This window comes from Myxine glutinosa, chromosome 1 (assembly GCF_964187855.1).
Source record: "Myxine glutinosa chromosome 1, kmMyxGlut1.1, whole genome shotgun sequence".
Taxonomy (NCBI): Eukaryota; Metazoa; Chordata; class Myxini; order Myxiniformes; family Myxinidae; genus Myxine; species Myxine glutinosa.
In genome coordinates, this window is record NC_136261.1 from 218541622 (window position 1) to 218560563 (window position 18942).

The 18942-nt window shown below is 46.2% G+C and overlaps 2 protein-coding genes across 2 annotated transcripts in view; one reads left to right on the forward strand and one right to left on the reverse strand.

Annotated features, from left to right (window-relative positions):
- Nucleotides 1-10802, forward strand: part of SLC9A6 (solute carrier family 9 member A6) — a 104353-nt gene extending 93551 nt beyond the window's left edge. Inside the window, exons 14-16 of the mRNA XM_068127129.2 lie at nucleotides 62-132; nucleotides 282-387; nucleotides 8741-10802. Coding sequence (XP_067983230.2) covers nucleotides 62-132; nucleotides 282-387; nucleotides 8741-8980 — 417 coding nt within the window. The 3' untranslated portion in view covers nucleotides 8981-10802. The remainder of the gene's footprint in view (nucleotides 1-61; nucleotides 133-281; nucleotides 388-8740) is intronic.
- Nucleotides 1-18942, reverse strand: part of LOC137434214 (mth938 domain-containing protein) — a 233412-nt gene that overhangs the window by 163222 nt on the left and 51248 nt on the right. The gene's annotated exons all lie outside the window — the stretch shown is intronic.

Consider the following 18942-nt stretch of genomic DNA (forward strand, 5'->3'; position numbering starts at 1 on the left):
CTATATGTTTAGGATTTGAGCAAAATCTTGAATTAACCTTCTAAACCTCTTCCCATCGCAGAGTGATGGAATCAGTCGAACCAAGAATGAGAGTGCCTGGCTTTTCCGTATGTGGTACATATTTGACCACAAGTATCCTACCTGTGTGAGGAAGAAAGTGCAAGGCCTTACACTCTAGAAGTGAATTATTGAGGGATATAAATGGGAAGGTGGGAGTTGGAATGATGATGATTTACCTAAAGCTATGATTGTAGTTGTTCACCTTTAACCATTATTCTCAGTTACCTGAAACCACTGCTCACTCATGCGGGGCCACCACTCACATCCACACTGCCACGTTGTTGTGAACCATTGGCTCGCTGTCTGACCAGTCCACAGGCCTACGAGGTATGTATCTAACAGCACAGATATCAGGACCATTCATTATACGATAGCTGAATATGATGGATAGGTTTAGCATTTGCTTCCATGACTGAAGAACTTATGCGCTGACTATTAAGCTATTAAGTTAACTATTAAGTGGTTTTGTTGTGGCTCAGAAAATATTAAGTGATCAAAATAGGCACTCGGTAGAGCACATGCCTACGCCAGGCTGAACCATTTACGTTTTGTATCCCACTGATAGGCCGGATCTGAATCCGGACCTGAACCAAAATCGAATCGGCTTGTTCTTGGCACCAACCTGACAATATCCTTGCAGCGTGTCAGTACCAGAGTTTCAGCGATTGTGTGCGGCTATTTTTCTTGTCCAACTCATGTTTCAGAACAAGTTCCTCCCTCTTGAAGTAGGACGGTTCTTTGTCGGCAAGTTCGGATGGCAGTCGGACAAATGTCATCCGAGAAGGCTCGGCTTCATAGATCCTTCGGACAGCACTTTGTGACATATGACACATTGTGGCAAATCCTTGCCTTGCTTGTTCAGTACTGTAGGAAGCCGAAGTTGATGTAGCACTCACTAGATGTCCGTTTCTTTCCGGAATACGCCTTATTTGACGAAACTTGTGTGAAACTAACTTCTCTTCAAAACATCGTCTGAGTTATTATGATTCAATTATAACATGTACTGTATTTTCGAAAGAATATTTATGACAAATTCAATAATTAAAAAATTATAATGTAGAAAATGTATTCATTTGATGGTCATGCAGGCAACATATTTGATGGTCATTTCGGAATGACTCGTTATTACATTGTTTAGTGCCCACCGAAATAGGGTGTGCATTGTCCCTGTTGGTGCTGACTGCCCTCGACAGAAAAATACTGCAATAAAATTGTATTTATGCGACGTCAGATCAGATTAAAATTGAAGCACAAAGTTCACATGTGCCCAACAAACATTAATTTGCTGTACATTATTCACCACTAGTAAGAACCCCATCAAAAATGACGGGTTGGCACAGTTTATTCGACGGTGCATCTTCATGAGCGTGCCAAAGTCTGAAGCCTGAAGCCTCGGCCTAGTGTCTTGTGTGCTTATATCTTCTTTATTTATTAAACATCCTACGGATGTAGATGAACACTCGTTATACTCTGCGAGTGTTGCACATTACATGCAGCGAATTTCACCTCCCTGCGCCTTATATTTATTGGTACTTAAAAAAAAAAAAACCCGCTTCTGTACACCGCCCTTGAGGCCCAGTTTGCAAGCCACCGTCTACAATTCCAATAGAAGAGCTATAATTACTCTTTTATGGAAAATGTTTTTCGAGTTTGTTTTATCATCAAAAATAGACCATAGTGAATACACATTCGTGTTGAAAGTTTGGCCTTTAAAACCTACCCTTATGAAGGGGGACAGACATCTATATAACTGACATTGTTTTTTATACGGTAGATATTATGCAATTAATATACTGTACAGTCGCCTGCGGCCCGTCTGTCTCTGTGTAGTCATGATCAGCCTATTCCGCAATGATTCACTTTTTATGCTCGGGTTTACCCCTCACCCATTAACATGAGCAACAAAGCCCCACTCTACTAATAAATTATTTGAAAATCTGACGATGTTTATACCTGGCCGATATAAATTAAAATGTAACTTTGTTAATTAAAAATAAAAAAACTGATGCGATTTGAAAATAAATTAAAAACTTATTTTGGCGACCTCGCCTCGTGCCCCCTGAGATTCTCTTGTGTACCCCTGGGGGTACGCGCACCCAGTTTGAGAACCATTAGTCTAAACGAAACGGTCTTAAGTCGACTCCGCAAGAAGGCTGAATTCCTCAATTCTGTTTGCTTCAAAATCTTGACCCCAACCCATCTCCCCCCCCCCCCCTCTCTCTTTCTGTATACCCACACTTCCCAGTCATGCCCAACTGCTCCTGAGTCCTGTCTTTTGAACCTAAGAAGGTGGAGAAGTTTCTGGCAACCCTCGACTCTGACTCTGCAACTGGACCGGACAGCATCAGCTCACGTGTCCTAAAAATCTACTTTGCTGCTCATTCACTTCCTCCCTCTGCCATTTTCACCCTGCATTTACGCTAGGTCATCTTCCATCTGCTTGGAAATCCGCCCACATCACAGCATTACATAAAAATGTACAAAAACGGATCCTCTTGACTACAGACCAATTAACTTACTTCCATTCATCAGCAAGGTCATGGAATCAATCATCGCAGTTGACAAAATCCTTCCTTTTCTCCAACAGCCTCATCTCAGATAAATCAATTCAGATTCAGGTCTGGTCATTCCACCTTGGAAGATGCTGCTTCTTCTCTCCCAACAATGGATGTAGGCCCTCAATATCAGACATGAGATCAGGGGTGTCTCTCTGGACATATCTCGAGCTTTTGATACAGTCTGGCATCCTGCCTTACCCTCCAAATTCTCTACATATGTAATCCAAAGCCAATTTCACTCTTGGATCACTGACTTCCCCCACTTTCGTGGCCTTGTGACTCACAACTTCTTCTTTCTGCTTCTTCTGCTTCTTCTTCTTTCCCTTTCGAGGCTGGAGTACTCCAAGACAGTGTTCTAGACCCCATCCTATTCCTAATCTTCATCAATGATGTCACTGACTCTGGGAAATCCTCTTTATCTCTTTGAAGACTCCACTCTCTGCCATGACATCCCTCGTCCTTCTGACAGACAGGTAGCAGCCTTTTCCCTTTCCTCAGTCCTTGACAAAATCACAAGCTGGTCAAACACTTGGAACATGTCTTTCAATCCTGACAAATCTCAAACTCTCACTATCTTTATCCAAAAGGACCATTCTGCAAACCCTCCAATCTACTTTCTCAACAATTGTCTCAAAGAGGTTCATTCACTCTTGGGTCTCACTCTCAGCCGTGATCTCTTGGGCAAACCACATTTCAAAGTTGGCCTCCTAAGCCAGACACCCACTGGGCATCATCCATCGTGCAAAGTCCTTCCTTGGAACACATGAGCTTCTATCCACCTCCAAAGCTTTCATTTGCAGCTCTCCCCTCTGGGCTGGCTTCTCTGCCTCACATATTTCTCAGCTTGACACTGTGGAAACCAAGGCTTTCAAGGTCATTGGAATGTCTCGCGATGAAGCTGAGTCTATGGACCTATTACCTCACCATCACTGACAGGTCGCTGATCTCACTGTATTCTTCTGCCTAATTTCTGGTCTTGCACCCTCTGCTGCCCCTCCCCCCTCTTAATTTGCTGGATGCACATGGTCCACCAGGAACCCCCTCCTAGTGAAACTGCCTAAATCCAGAAGCACTGCTCACCCTCACTCATTTATTCTCTTTGATTCAATTCTTCCCCCCAGGTCTTCAATTCAGCTGTTCACCATCATCTCAGGTCCTCCCCCATCTAAATCCATGATCTTTTCTACACTCATTAAACCACCTCCACCCCTCCCAAAATTTTTCTTATGTATCCATCTTGCCCACCCCTTGATTTCTCCCCTACCCTCCCTTGTTTGGCCGTCTTCGTCTACCTTCTCCCTCCTGTTGGTGGTGTTTCCCCTTTTTCGTGCTGTTCCCTTTATGTAGTGTCCTGATATGTTCCGTGTCCTAGCTTCTCCACGAGCCTCGACTTTGTATCCAAAAAAAGAATGAAAAAGGGCACGTGCCATGAATGATCGTTTTAAGGCCATTTTCCCCGCTGGAGCGGGGGTTAGCCTTGCGGGCCCCATGACAATCATGGTTCCCTGTTTGAGGCAATGTTTTATGGCCGGATGCCCTTCCTGACGCCAACCCTCAGTCGCCTCTTACGACACGCAGGGATACGGTGTACCTATTCTTAATCGGGGTACACACCGGGATCATTCATCCCAGCAAGCTGGTACTCAATTTGCCGACCTCGGAAGGATGACAGGCTGAGTCAACCCCCCTGGCGTTAATTCAGCGATCGATCGGGATTCAAACCCAGGATCCCAAGCCGGCACCCTAACCGCTAAGCCAACACCAATGATAAAAAAAAAAAGGGCACGTGCCATGAAAAAGGTAATTTTGAGTGCTGGTTTGCAAGGATAGCTGTCATGTTTGAATTGATGATTGCCCTTCCAGAAAACCAAATGTCGTGTTGTACGTTTGTGTGGGTGTGACTGTTTGAGTGTATTAAAGTGTCACTAATGCAGTCACTTATAGTTTCTTGCTGCCATCCACCTTCTTCCATGGCCACGACATCCTTAAGCATGATGAGTCGAGACTAATAGTATTGTACCATTGTACCATTGTACACAACCATAAACCAGCCGATTTTGGTCCACTGTTTTGGTACTGAAATGGGTATTTGCATCGACTGTTAGTCACAGAGGAGGTTGGTTAAATGTGTGATGAATTGCAGGATATGAATCTTGCACCTGAGCATTTCTTGCCGAGTCAACCACCGTGGTAAAGATTTAGATTGTTAGCCTGCTCCGGGTGCTCACATTTTTTTTGCCCGTCTGTAGATGCTTATTCGTGTTATTATATTTATACTAGCAGAAAGGCCAGTCAAATTGATCGGCGACCCTTCTGTAGTTTCACACTATTCAACCTTGAAAACTCGAGTTAAAACAGAAAGTAAGTACAAAAATGTTAAAGTATAACACAAATTGCTCATCCCTTTATTTGGGTGGTGTTTAAGCAACAGACCACTGCCGTACCTGCTCGTGGAAATAATAAAAACAAGTGAATCCACTTGGATTCCGCCCAGGTTGGCACATGGAAATTATTATTCATATGGTACTTTCCATGGTGAAGTAGTTCGCAGCAGAACCGGCAGCATAAATATAGATTTGATGACGTCATGTTTACACATCTGAGCGCCAGAAACTGTCTTCACTTTTGAGCGACAGAAATGAGCTTCACTTTTGAGCGACAGAAATTCCCAGGCAAACGCTATAACGCACCAGGTTTACAACCTGTGCGTTAATAACCCGGGGGTACATACTGCACATGGAGTAAAAACATGCGTACTGCTTTTGTGCATATCGTCACCTCCGTGCCATTCTTGCTCAAGTCGAATTTTATCGAAAATGACATTTTGTTATCCGGTGATTGGTTATTGTGTCTAGTTACTGTCAATTCATAATAGAATGTCTATACCCGTTTTTTTTCGCCGAAAAAAATGTGTTTGTTCAACTCCGTGCCATTTCTGCTTATCGAGTGTTCGTGCCATTTCCGCTCATCGTATATCACCGAAATAATGACTCCTCCCATTAAATTCAACGAACCCTAACCCATCTCCTCTATAACCCTAGATGGCATAGTTCCGAACCCGAAGGATCGGTAACCGACACAATTTCGGTCTTCGAGGCCGGCCGATAGGCAAAGTGTGACCAGAAGGGACGAGGTTCTCCTGACCAGGTGGCCCTCGACTTGGTGGGGTTTGTCCGCACAATGTGGGCGCTTTCAGGATGAACTTTAGCCGGGGAGCGTTTGGGCGCCCCGGTCTGATACTGCCGCCCACGCGCAGAACAACTTGTGAGTGCACGTGGGTCCCGGCGGTCCCACTGGCCTAGCGCTACCATGTTTAGACAGCGAACTCCGTCCCCGGGCACCGGCACCTACTCCCGGAAGTTTGAGAGAATAGCGGCGCCAGTCACGGTAGGACACCCGCGGAGCCCCGGCGGACCAGGGACGCGCGAGCCTATGCGTTAGCGTGCTACGGCGGAATCAACGGCTTCGGCCACTGTCGGGCCGATACTCGGCCCAGTCGCACCGGGAATGAACTGGTTCGACGCCCGCGCTGGAGAGGTCGCGGGCGACTGAGATGTATTAACAAATTAATTAATTAATTTGAGACGTCCGATTTCTAGTGTTTGGAAATTTGGAAGAGCTTGACCCTAGCCTTTCCCTTGCGAGGGCAAGGAGGAACTTAACGCTTGACACTTAAGCTTAGTTTGAAGTACACCCTGACCAGCGCTCACGGTGGGACGGCAAGGCAACCAGAAGGGACGAGGTTCTCCTGACCACGTGGCCCTCGATCTGGGAAGTGAGAGGCGTTCCATTAGTGGACGCGCCCCTCATGCCCGACTTTTGGGCAGCCCCGGCAGACCGTTTGTTTTGACGTTCCGTGACAGGCCCCGCACCCCCACCTCCGGGCCGACCGGAATGAATCCCGGTGTCCCGATCCGAACCTTCAGAGCGGGCCGCCTGGGGAGTGACTGGCACCCCGTACCTGCACTTTCCGTCCCTGCGGTCCCAAATACCGGAACCACCCGAATACCACTTTATTCGACAAAATGAGGTGCGGCCTACATCTAGGCAAGACTAATGACGTCATCGCGCTTTCACCTTAAAAGACTTATTTGATATAAGTTAATATTTTGATATAAGCCTTAGAAAACCAACCCTATAGAAGTCAATACCTCCAACGACACAGGCGCGCATTCGTGCCGCGTGACGTGGTGACGTCATCGCGCTTTCACCTTAAAAGACTTATTTGATATAAGTTAATATTTTGATATAAGCCTTAGAAAACCAACCCTATAGACGTCAATAGTCAACTAGTGTATAAATGAAAACAAAGTCAATGTATCATAAAAATTAATTTCTTGATTATTCGTTCCAAAGGGTCGTCAGCATTTAGGTAGAACCGTGAGCAATATTGTCTCTCGCACTTCTCCGTGCCATAATTGCCCAAGCCAAAATTGCTCACGGTGATTTATAAATCTGTTATTTATAAATTTGGCTTTGTTACATGTTTCTCTACAGTTGCATGCAATGATAATCTAGGTTTTCTTCACTTAACAGAATTAAATTCAGTACTGATCCAGATGGCTGAAAAAAACAAAAAACGTTTTTTGTGATTATGTCGTAAACGCTTTTTTTGACTTGAGCAAGAATGGCACGAAGGTGACGTTTTTCTGCATATATATATATATATATATACACATATACTGTATATTGTTACAGACGCGGTTTTGGATGTTAGTTTACCGAGCGGTTTGGTATGACCGCGTCTGCACAGTTTACCCGATTATACTCGAACGTTGGCCGAGTCGCGCTACGCTAGATCAATGAAGGAAAGGACACAACGGCTGGGTTAAATGACACGACAACAGGGGTACAGTTCTCAAGACCTCCGGAGGAGGTTATAATATTTGTATGCAGAGCGTTGAGATTACAAGGACAAGAGGTACAGCATAGGAAGGTAGGCACTTAGACACACTTATCTTATTCCCGACAGACCACAGATAAACGGGACAAGACTGACTCACACAGGGATTGATGGCAAGGAAGGGCAGGTAGTCGCTGGACAGCACAAGGTGCACCTTGGCTCAGGGACAGGATAGCGCGGTCCAAAAGATGCAGGGAGGTCTCTCAGCGCTCGGAGGTGGCGACTTCTCTTTCCAAGCTGGGGGCGCATCTGACGTCACCTCCGGTAAGTGGCTGCCTATATCCAGCGGGGAGTGACACGCCCTCGGCTCGTTAGCTCCGCCCCAGATGGAATCGGTCCGCCGCTTCCATTGGGTGCGGGGGTTACCGGGCTCCGCCCTTGACGAGGAGCTGACAGGGAGCCCCTATTTGGTAACCCCGTCGAGCACATGGGCAATGGCGGCTAACCAAGCCGGAGTGAGGACGCACACTCCCCGCGCGCTGTTGTTGTAGTTGTTGTTGTTGTTGTAGTTTCATGAGGAAGATGGGAGGAGGTATGGGGAGGTCCTAAACTCACTACTGGTGCCATACAATCACATTCTGGTGCAACGAAGAGTCAGAATTAATGGAAACGAGTCCTTAACTGACATAGACTAAGAATAACTAGCAAGATGTCCTATAGTTGTCTACGTGAGATGCGGTGAACCTGGGCACGACATTTAATGGGGGAAAAAGGGGAAGGTCGGTTCTACAGAGTGTTGTTTACAGACAATGGGACTAGGGAATGGGGGATTGGGGATAGTTGGGGAGTATTGGGGAAATAGGGGAATATTTACAAGCGGATATGGATGGAGGCCAAATCCCATATCCGCAACAATATATATATAAAAATAGTGTTGATATAGCTCGGACAATTCCAATTCCACTTGGCCATGGGCTGACACCTAGGGCTAAAGCTTGCAGCCAATGCAGCTTCACAAAATGGTTGCTGTGTGGGGTTTTTTTTGTTTGTTTTTAAAGTTATAATTGTGGTTGGAGTTGTGCCAGCTGTCCAACCCATGGGGCAAGGCAGTCCGTCCACATGTACATGGTCCAAAAACGAACTGGCTTTTATATACAGGTATACCTGTATATTAGCTTATTTTGTATCCTTAGCCATAACTCTGCTTAATTGAAACCTTACAGCTGGGTGGTAACTTTTGGGTTGATCCTCATTTACACACCTTTCTTTTTTTCTACAGAACCAAGAACAGCTTCAAGATGATGACTCGATGCTCGTCCTGGGAGATGCTGATGTCATTCTGACAACACCTGAATCGGCTGCCAATGGCTCATCAAGTAGAATCATGACTGGTAACGGGCAGCCTCCAATATCTGACGAGGGCCTTGAGATGGATGGAGGTGCTGGACATGATGCAGAGCTAGTTGGCCGTGGAACACGCCTTGTTTTGCACGCATCAGACGGAGAGCAGCTAACCTGAGCTGCCTAGGTTGTTTCCCATTATTATTATTATTTTTTGCTCTGGCAAGGAGTTAATTCAATTGTTACTGTGGTTGCTAATTAATTTGTTATCTTTTTGAAACACTTTCTTCCTGTCACTTTTGAGCATGATGCGAGTTTTGTACTTTATGACCCTACAGTTGGTTTTCTTATTTTAAAATATTCTTCGTTTTGTTATTTTTGTCTATTTCTCCTTCCTCAATGCCATGCTTTTAGAAAGGGCTAGGCTTTTCAGCCTGCGAATGTCAGCAGGTTCTCTGATGAGGGAGTGAAGCAGTATTACAAAGAACTGCTTGATGATAGACATCTGCAAGGGACTTTTTCACAAGTGTGAAATTGAAGAAATGTGAAATAAGTTTGCATTATTTATACTTCTTTTTTTTTTCCTGATTGGCTATTGCTTCTTCAGGAGCGGGCCTTGGGTCGAGACCATTGCAGGCACTATGAAGGTTGTATATTACAATTTAATAGGTTTGGCATATGGGATTTGGTTTAGGGCTTTTTGAACATTGGGTAAGTGTTTTGGTTTAAAATGCAATTCTGTATTTCCCTTTCAAGTCATTTGGGGAAGGAGGTGCGGCCTTCAAAAGAAACTTGTACAGCTGGAACTGTTCCTACGCATGTTGGTAATGTCGTCGAAACTCTTAAAATGTCATTACACAACCTTACAGGTGATGCGTCATACATGCATGTATGATAATGTTTCACATAAGCTGGATAGCAAATCCATGATGTTCAAAATGAAGCAGGAAGGAACCCCTTGAAAGATGGGATTGAATGTTTGCTCGAAACATCACCTGGCATTGTCATCACGTGCACGCTCTCACTGAACGACATCCGACGGGAAGACTTGCAAAGCAAACAAACCTTGCTTGATTGAATTAGACGTTAATTGTTTTATGAAGAAATAATAATAATCGGAATACCATTGGGTAAGAAATGGCTGATGCAGTGATGTTGGTAATTTTGTAAATTTTGTTTTCCCTTCACCATTCTCGAGTGTGGTGCAATGGCAATGGCAATGGCATTGCCTTTTCTAACCGAGAGAGATTCTCAGACTCCAACCACCGTCCCCTTTTCCCACACATCTGCATTCTCTGAAATCAATTGTGTGCTATTTGATTAGCATGCATGTTGCGCTGATATTTCCTTCCCGTTTCACCTCCGAAACACTGCAGTCGGTCTGTCTGCCGAGTCGATTTGTGTGTTTTGCATATGCACATATTGCCATGGTATTTTGTGTACGTACACTGTTTGAGCTGCTGCTGTACCTTTGTGCAACATTTTGGGTTGTAACGTTGACTTTAAATGTACATAACTGCACTAGTATCATATGAAGACTATCCTCACCTGGTGTCTTGCTCTTTCCGAGAGCAGATGTTGCTATGGTACAACAAATGAACAAGTTGACTAAAGCACTTTTGAAGTTGTTCATAACCTTCTGCCTGTATCCCACTCCTGACGACCACTCCCCCGCTCTCCCTCCCATACTTCCGTTTGTTGTAACTTTAACTCTTGTTAAACACGAATGGTACATTATAAACTTGTTTGCATTCATTTGTAGATTGATGCTTCAATAAGATCAACTGAAAGCAAAGACTGTTCTGGTAAGTTGATCCGACGTGCACACTTTAATGTGGTGACAGCAAACTTGTTGTTGTTAACATTAGTGCTCGCCTATTATGACACCAATAGGAAGTATCAATTGTTACGCAGCCCGAACGGTATCATTCATTGCGTCCTTGCACAAGCTGCAAATTATCTTGCTTACTGGTTTACATAAAAACAGTCTCCATGAAAAAGTAGTTTGTGTGATTCATCATGCAAGTGTACCCCACTACCCACATGTTTGTATAACTTTACCGCAGAAGGCCTCTACTTTTGCGACATCACTTTGTGACAGCCATTTGTGCCAGGCAGAGACGAGCCAATTTACTCTTACGACCCTGGGGTTTAAGGCTTGGAGAAAAACCTCACGAACATATGATTCAATTTATATCGTGTGGGATGCTTAAAGCGGATGTGAATGAGGAAAGGAGTTCTTTGACTGCTTGATGAGGGATGACGATGCATTCACGGCATCGTTACTATGGATTTTGTGATATAAAAAAAAAAAAAAAACACATTTAGAGGCCATTTAGAGGATACACAGGGAGGACAAAATTGTCCTTGGAAATGGAGGTGACATTGAGATGCTGCTTAACATCCTTGATGTTTGTGACCTTCTTGGATGGTCTAGTGCCTTGTTTGAGATGGGTGGGTATGAGTTTGTCGGGGCGACGGGGCATTCAAGTTGAGTCGAGAGCCACATCGCCAGGTTGGTGTAGGTAAGTGTGCTGACATTGAAGACGGTGGCATCCTCCAGTTGGGACACGAAGGTGCGTATCTGACACTGGCTTTATTGAAAAAGCTTCCAGACCTCGCTTCAAGATACGAGGCTTTATGCAAATCGATCTTTGGCATCCTACACAACAGGCAATAATTTCATCAGTCCTACAAAGCAAAGTCAAGCATTCTAAGACATGAGCCATGAATCCCAGTCACTTCTTACCAAGAAGATCCAGCGCTCATCTCTGCATAACTCTTTCAGCAGACAAGATACTGACCCCCTCTGACCAAGCACTCGTCCCTGAATCGGCATCCAATATGCCCCACGCCTACAAAGGCTCTTCTTCTTCATTTTCTCCACACTGGCAAATCGCACTTAGGAACATTTTGGCTGACCACGAGGGCAGATTGCCGGTCAGAACATAAGCAGGTCGGTTAGATTGGATAATGTACGGGGAGAAGTGTTTGATGGCAGCATCAATACTGAGGGCTTCAACTTCACAGGGAAGCGAGGATACTTGTTTTTACGCTTTGGCATCGAAGAAACCAGTGAGCCAAAGTTTTCCATCATTTAACATTAATGCCGGACATGTCACAGATCCCTCAGTGACAATCCACGACTGGTCCGACACTTTAGATAACACGATTGGAGGATTGCCTGAGCTTTTGCAAAAGCAGCGGTTAATTTGTCAGTTCAAGAGCCACGGTCCTGTGAGAGCCGGCCGGCACAAATATCGGCCAAGGGAGAGAACAAGGAAAACATTCCATAAAATGCACACATGTAACTTGTAAACCCCAATGAAGGATCGAAGGCCATTCACAGTGGTCGGTGGATGGCAGGAACTTAGAATGGTGATGTGATGAGGTCCAGCACTCAAATGCCTGAAGACCACACTCATCCTAGGTGTGTGGATTTTGGGCATATGAGAGTTTTGGCAGCTGAGAGTTGAAGGCTGTATTGATTAGCATGCATGTTGAGTCCATGGGCCTACCATTTATCCAGGATAAGAAGCACAGTGGACAAAACTTTCAATAGTTTCTCAGGTGAAGCCCATGCCACAGAAAACATCCGCAATTTTGGCGACGGAAGCAGCCTCAAGTAAATCTCGGAGAACACAGCACATTTTTTTTTTTTCGTATACTGAATCGAGGCTCGTGAAAGAGCTAACATTTACTTCACAAACAAATCAACCAGACAAACAAAATATATAAAAAGAGGGAGCGGAAGACAAGATGGGGAGAGAAGGGGAAGCACACAAACAACATTTAAGAGCAGGGAGATGTGTGGAAGGGAGAGGGCTTGGAGGAGGAGGCGTGGGAAGGGGGGGGGGGGGGGAGAAGTATAAAACACAAGGACACCAAGGACTTCCAGGACAGAGGTTGGTATTTCAAAAAAGTGGAATTGGGGTGAAATTAGCAGGGGTAGAAAAGATCAAGGTTTTGGATGGGGGAAGATAAGAGATGGTGGTGAACAGCTGTTTTAAAGACCTGGAGGGTGGAGTGGGATTGAAGAGAGTGAGGGAGTTTGTTCCAGAGGCAGGAGAAAAGAAGAATGAAGGAGTGAAGGTGAGCAGAGAGTCTTGATTTTGGCAGTTTAACCATAAGAGGGTTGCAGGCAGATCTTGTGCGACCTGTAGGAATATTTGCAGGACAGAGCCCAGAGAGAGAGATGGGGGGGCAAGGCCAGAGAGGAGTCGGTAGAAGATGGAAAGACCACCAACCTGCCTGCGGTGAGTGAGTGAGAGGCCCTTGGAGTTAGCTTCATCGCGGGAGATTCCAATGATTCTGAATGCTTTGGTTTCAACAGCGTGAAGACGAGCTAGGTGTGAGGCAGGAGCACCAGCCCAGAGGGGAGAGCAGTATGCCTTGAGCTGCGGATGAAAGCCTTGTATGTGGTGAGGAGCTCAGGTGTGCCAAGGAAGGACTTCGCACGACGCAGGATGCCCAGTCGGCGACTGGCTTTGGAGGCCAGATTTGAAATGTGGTTTTCCCAAGAAAGATCATGGCAGATAGTGAGACCCAAAAGCTTGAGTGACAGAACTTCTTGGAGAGGATTATTCAGAAAGTGGATGGGAGGGTTGTCCAGTCGGTCTTTTCGGAGAGACATCGTAAGAGTGTGAGATTTGTCAGGATTGAAAGACATGTTCCACTTGTTTGCCTAGTCTGTGATTTTGTCCAGGTCTGCAGAGAGTGAGGAGGCTGCAGATTGCTGATCTGAGGGATGTAGAATGGAGCGACAGAGAGTAGAGTCATCAGCAAAGAGATAGAGAGGATTTTCAAGAGAGTCAGAGAGATCATTGATGAAGACCAGAAAAAGCACAGGGCCCAGAACACTGCCTTGGGGAACTCCAGCCTGAACAGGAAGAGGAGATGAGAGAAACCCATTCAGGGCCACACGTTGACTACGACTAGAGAGGAAGTCCGCCAACCATGCGTGGAGATTTCCATGGATACCAAAAGAGGAGAGTTTGGTGAGCAGAGCAGGGTGCCAGACCGTATCGAAGGCACGTGATATGTCAAGGGAGACTGCTCTAATTTCCTGTTTGGCATTGAGGACCTCCATCTATTGTTGTGAAAGCAGAAGCAGCATGTCTCGAGTAGAGTGTCCAGGTCTGAAACCAAATTGATGATCAGAGATCAAGCCATTGGAGAAGAGGAAAGATTTCATATCTGAAGCAATGATGGATTCCATGACTTTGCTGATAATTTGGAGAAGGCTGATTGGTCTGTAGTTGCTGGGATCTGTTTTTGCACCTTTTTTGTGCAAAGTGGTGATGTTGGCAGATTTCCAAGCAGATGGAAGATGACCTTGAGCAAAAGAGAGGGTGAAGAGAACAAGAGAGGGAGTGAAAGAGTGGAAGAACAGGATTTTAGGACCCGTGGGCTGATGCCGTCAGGTCCAGTTGCAGAATCCGAGTCGAGGGTTGACAGAAACTTTTCCACCTTGTCAGGAGGAAAGGACACAGAGTCCAGGAGCAGCTGCGTACCACTGGGTACGGTGGGTACAGAGAGGGATGGGTTTGGGACACAAGATTTAGAGGCAAACACAGAGTTGAGGTATTCAGCTTTTTCACGTGCGGAGTCAGCCGTGTGGCCATTTGAGGTGAGGGAGGGGATGGAGGGGGAACAAACACCAGAAACAGATTTGACCAGATGCCACCAGGATTTGGAAGAGGGAGACAGATAAGAGAGTTCGGTCCTGAGAACGGAGAGATATTGTTTCCTGGCTCTCCTGAGGGTGGACACACACTTGTTTCGGGCTTTGTGAAAGGAAATGAGATTACCTTCCGTTGGATTTGCTTTCCAGGAGACGAAAGCAAGTTGTTTCTGGGCAATAGCCTCACCACAAGATGCCGTGTACCATGGATGGGAGGAAGGGTATGACAACTGAAGACGAGATGGGATAAATCTGTGCATGAGAGAGAGCAATTTACTTTGGAAGAATTCCCAGGATGAGTTGATGTCAAAGGCGGTAGAGATGGGAGACCAGTCCAGATGATTGATGGCTGCTTGAAGACCGTGCCAGTTGGCCTGAGTGAAATGCCAGACTCGTCGACGCTGAGGAGGCTCTCTGAGAATGGTCAGAGAGATGTCCACTTTAACAAGCACATGATCAGAAGAGCCGATTGGAGCAGAAGAAAAGCAGCAGACATTTTCAGGGAAGTTAGTCATAACCAAGTCCAGAAGAGAAGATGCTCCGTTGACTGAAATCCGGGTCGGGAAATTGACAGATTGGGTCAGTCCCAGTGAGTCACAGAAGTCCTTTGCTGAAGAGCCATGACTGGTGAGAGAGGTACCCACACCCAGCCAACTGGCATGGTGACAGTTGAAATCACCACATATGAGGAAGAGAGAGTTGTTGTCATACCCTTCCTCCCGTCCATGGTACACGGAATCTTGTGGTGAGGCTGTTGCCCAGAAGCAACTTGCCTTCGTCTCCTGAAAAGCAAATCCAACGGAAGGAAATCTCATTTCCTTTCACAAAGCCCGAAACAAGTGTGTGTCCACCCTCAGGAGAGCCAGGAAACAATATCTCTCCGTTCTCAAGACCAAACTCTCTTATCTGTGTCCCTCTTCCAAATCCTGGTGGCGTCTGGTCAAATCTGTTTCTGGTGTTTGTTCCCCCTCCATCCCCTCCCTCACCTCAAACGGCTACACGGCTGACTCCGCACGTGAAAAAGCTGAATGCCTCAACTCTGTGTTTGCCTCTAAATCTTGTGTCCCAAACCCATCCCTCTCTGTACCCACCGTACCCAGTCGTACCCAGCTGCTCCTGGACTCTGTGTCCTTTCCTCCTGACAAGGTGGAAAAGTTTCTGTCAACCCTCGACTCTGATTCTGCAACTGGACCTGACGGCATCAGCCCACGGGTCCTAAAATCCTGTTCTTCCGCTCTTTCACTCCCTCTCTCTGTTCTCTTCACCCTCTCTTTTGCTCAAGGTCATCTGCCACCTGCTTGGAAATCAGCCAACATCACCGCTTTGCACAAAAAAGGTGCAAAAACAGATCCTAGCAACTACAGACCAATCAGCCTTCTCCCAATTATCAGCAAAGTCATGGAATCCATCATTGCTTCAGATATGAAATCTTTCCTCTTCTCCAATGGCTTGATCTCTGATCATCAATTTGGTTTCAGACCTGGTCACTCTACTGGACATGCTGCTTCTGCTTTCTCAACAATGGATGGAGGTCCTCAATGCCAAACAGGAAATTAGAGCCGTCTCCCTTGACATATCACGTGCCTTCAATACGGTCTGGCACCCCGCTCTGCTCACCAAACTCTCCTCCTTTGGTATCCATGGAAATCTCCACGCATGGCTGGTGGACTTGCTCTCGAGTCGTAGTCAACGTGTGGCCCTGAATGGGTTTCTCTCAACTCCTCTTCCTGTTCAGGCTGGAGTTCCCCAAGGCAGTGTTCTGGGCCCTGTGCTTTTTCTGGTCTTCGTCAATGATCTCTCTGACTCTCTTGAAAATCCTCTCTATCTCTTTGCTGATGACTCTACTCTCTGTCGCTCCATTCCTCATCCCTCAGATCGGCAGTCTGCAGCCTCCTCACTCTCTGCAGACCTGGACAAAATCAGACTGGGCAAACAAGTGGAACATGTCTTTCAATCCTGACAAATCTCACTCTTACGATGTCTCTCCGAAAAGACCGACTGGACAACCCTCCCATCCACTTTCTGAATAATCCTCTCCAAGAAGTTCTGTCACTCAAGCTTTTGGGTCTCACTATCTGCCATGATCTTTCCTGGGAAAACCACATTTCAAATCTGACCTCCAAAGCCAGTCGCCGACTGGGCATCCTCCGTCGTGCAAAGTCCTTCCTTGGCACACCTGAGCTCCTCACCACAAAGAAGGCTTTCATCCGCAGCTCAATGGAATACTGCTCTCCCCTCTGGGCTGGTGCTCCTGCCTCACACCTAGCTCGTCTTCACGCTGTTGAAACCAAAGCGTTCAGAATCATTGGAATCTCCCGCGATGAAGCTAACTCCAAGGGCCTTTCACTCACTCACAGCAGCCAGGTTGGTGGTCTTTCCGTCTTCTACCGACTCCTCTTTGGCCTTGCCCCCCCCCCCCCCCCAGCTCTCTCTGGGCTCTGTCACCCAAATATTCCTTCAGGTTGCACAAGATCTGCCTGCAACCCTCTTATGGTTAAACTGCCAAAATCAAGACTCTCTGCTCACCTTCACTCCTTCATTCCTCCTTTCTCCCACCTCTGGAACAAACTCCCTCACTCTCTTCAATCCCACTCCACCCTCCAGGTCTTTAAAACAGCTGTTCACCACCATCTCTTATCTTCCCCCATCCAAAACCTTGATCTTTTCTACCCCTGCTAATTTCACCCCAAATCCACTTTTTTGAAATACCAACTTCTGTCCGGGAAGTCCTTGGTGTCCTTGTGTTTTATACTTCCCCCACCCCGCACCTCCCTTCCCACGCCTCCTCCCCCCAAGCCCTCTCCCTCCCACACATCTCTCTGCTCTCAAATGTTATGTTTGTGTGTTTCCCCTTCTCTCCCCATCTTGTCTTCCGCTCCCTCTTTTTGTATATTTTGTTTGTCTGGTTGATTTGTTTGTGAAATAAATGTTAGCTCTTTCACGAGCCTCGATTCAGTATTCAAAAAAACCCCCAAAAAGACCATCAGCTCCTCCAGCACAGTCTCGTAATTTGGCATGACCATGGCAGACCGAGCAGAAACACGTGTTCCACAGAATGGGGTGACAATACCACAATGTTTCATGGAATCCTTCGGAAGTGGTATCTGAAAAAAAAAGCTGGCTCAGATGATACAGGACCAACCAACCACAATGGTGCAAAGGGTGGCATGATTGTTGTGGTTTGCTGTAGCAGCCGACCGGTGAATGTGACAAGTCGGGATCTACCCCTAGTCTTTTTGATGAGGGACGCCAACTGCTTCCAAGTCATAAAACTTGGCATGATGGTCGAGACCTGATTGGTCATCCTGGGGAGACCACTCTTGCACTGGGGGGGGCTGTCAGACCGATATTGACAACCGCACGGATGTCTCCAACCACGCCATTGTAACCAACAATTTTGGGGTAAAAAATGGATGGGAACTCGTGATGGAGGGTGGAGAAATTCACTCGAATATCTGAAGCTAATATGTGGTCGGGATTGACACAGATAATGGCAACGCAAGCATGAGGTGCAAGTGGTGGTGGGAAAATACTGTTTAGCTGTTGAAAGTTGAAATGTTTAGCGTCAGTTCAACGTGTTCGTCGTTGGTCGGGCATGAGAGAATGCACTCTTGCAGGAAACGGAGTGCAGTACCTCTATAAAATACAGTATTTGACACAACACTGAGACTCGTGGAACCAAAACACAAACTAAGGCCTTCAAGATCAACATCATTGGAATCCCCACACTGAAGCTGAGTTTATGGGCCTATCACATTATCATCGCAGACAGGTCGGTGGTCTCTGTCTCGACAATCACTGCCTCCTTTCTAGTCTTGGACCCGCTCCGCTCTCTCCATGCTTTGCCCCCCAACTCCAGGTTTCTGCATGGCACACATGGTCCACCATAAACCCCCTTCTGGTGAAACCACCTAAATTCTGTATCACTGCTCACCTCCACTTATTCGCTCCTCCTTTTTGTCACCTGTGGAACAAACTTCCACATTCTCTTCAATCTCATTCTTCCCTCCAGGCCCCTAAGATTGCTGTTCACCACCATCTCAGATCATCCACAATCCAAAATCGTGTTCTTTTCTGTCCTCATTAACCCCTCCACCCCCAAACACTTTTCAAATTTCCAGTTTTTCCTTCCTGAGAGTTTCCTTCTATATTCATCCTGTCCATCGCATGCATTCTTTACTGCCCCCATACCTAGTGTTTGTCCAAGTATCCTTCTATTTTGTCCTTAAACCCTGCTGTTGGTGTCCCCTTCCCCTCCTCTAGCTAGTGGAGATGGTAAAATGTATAAATACAAATAGGCTTCCACATCCATCCTTGACCATGTTGTGGAATGTTGGCTGAAGCCCTCACTCATTCATCTTTATTTGCTTTTAAATTCGTTTTCTTGGCAACCGCTTGAGCAATTGACAAGAAACCTTCACGGGAGTGTCTACCCATGGAGAATTTTTAACGAAGTT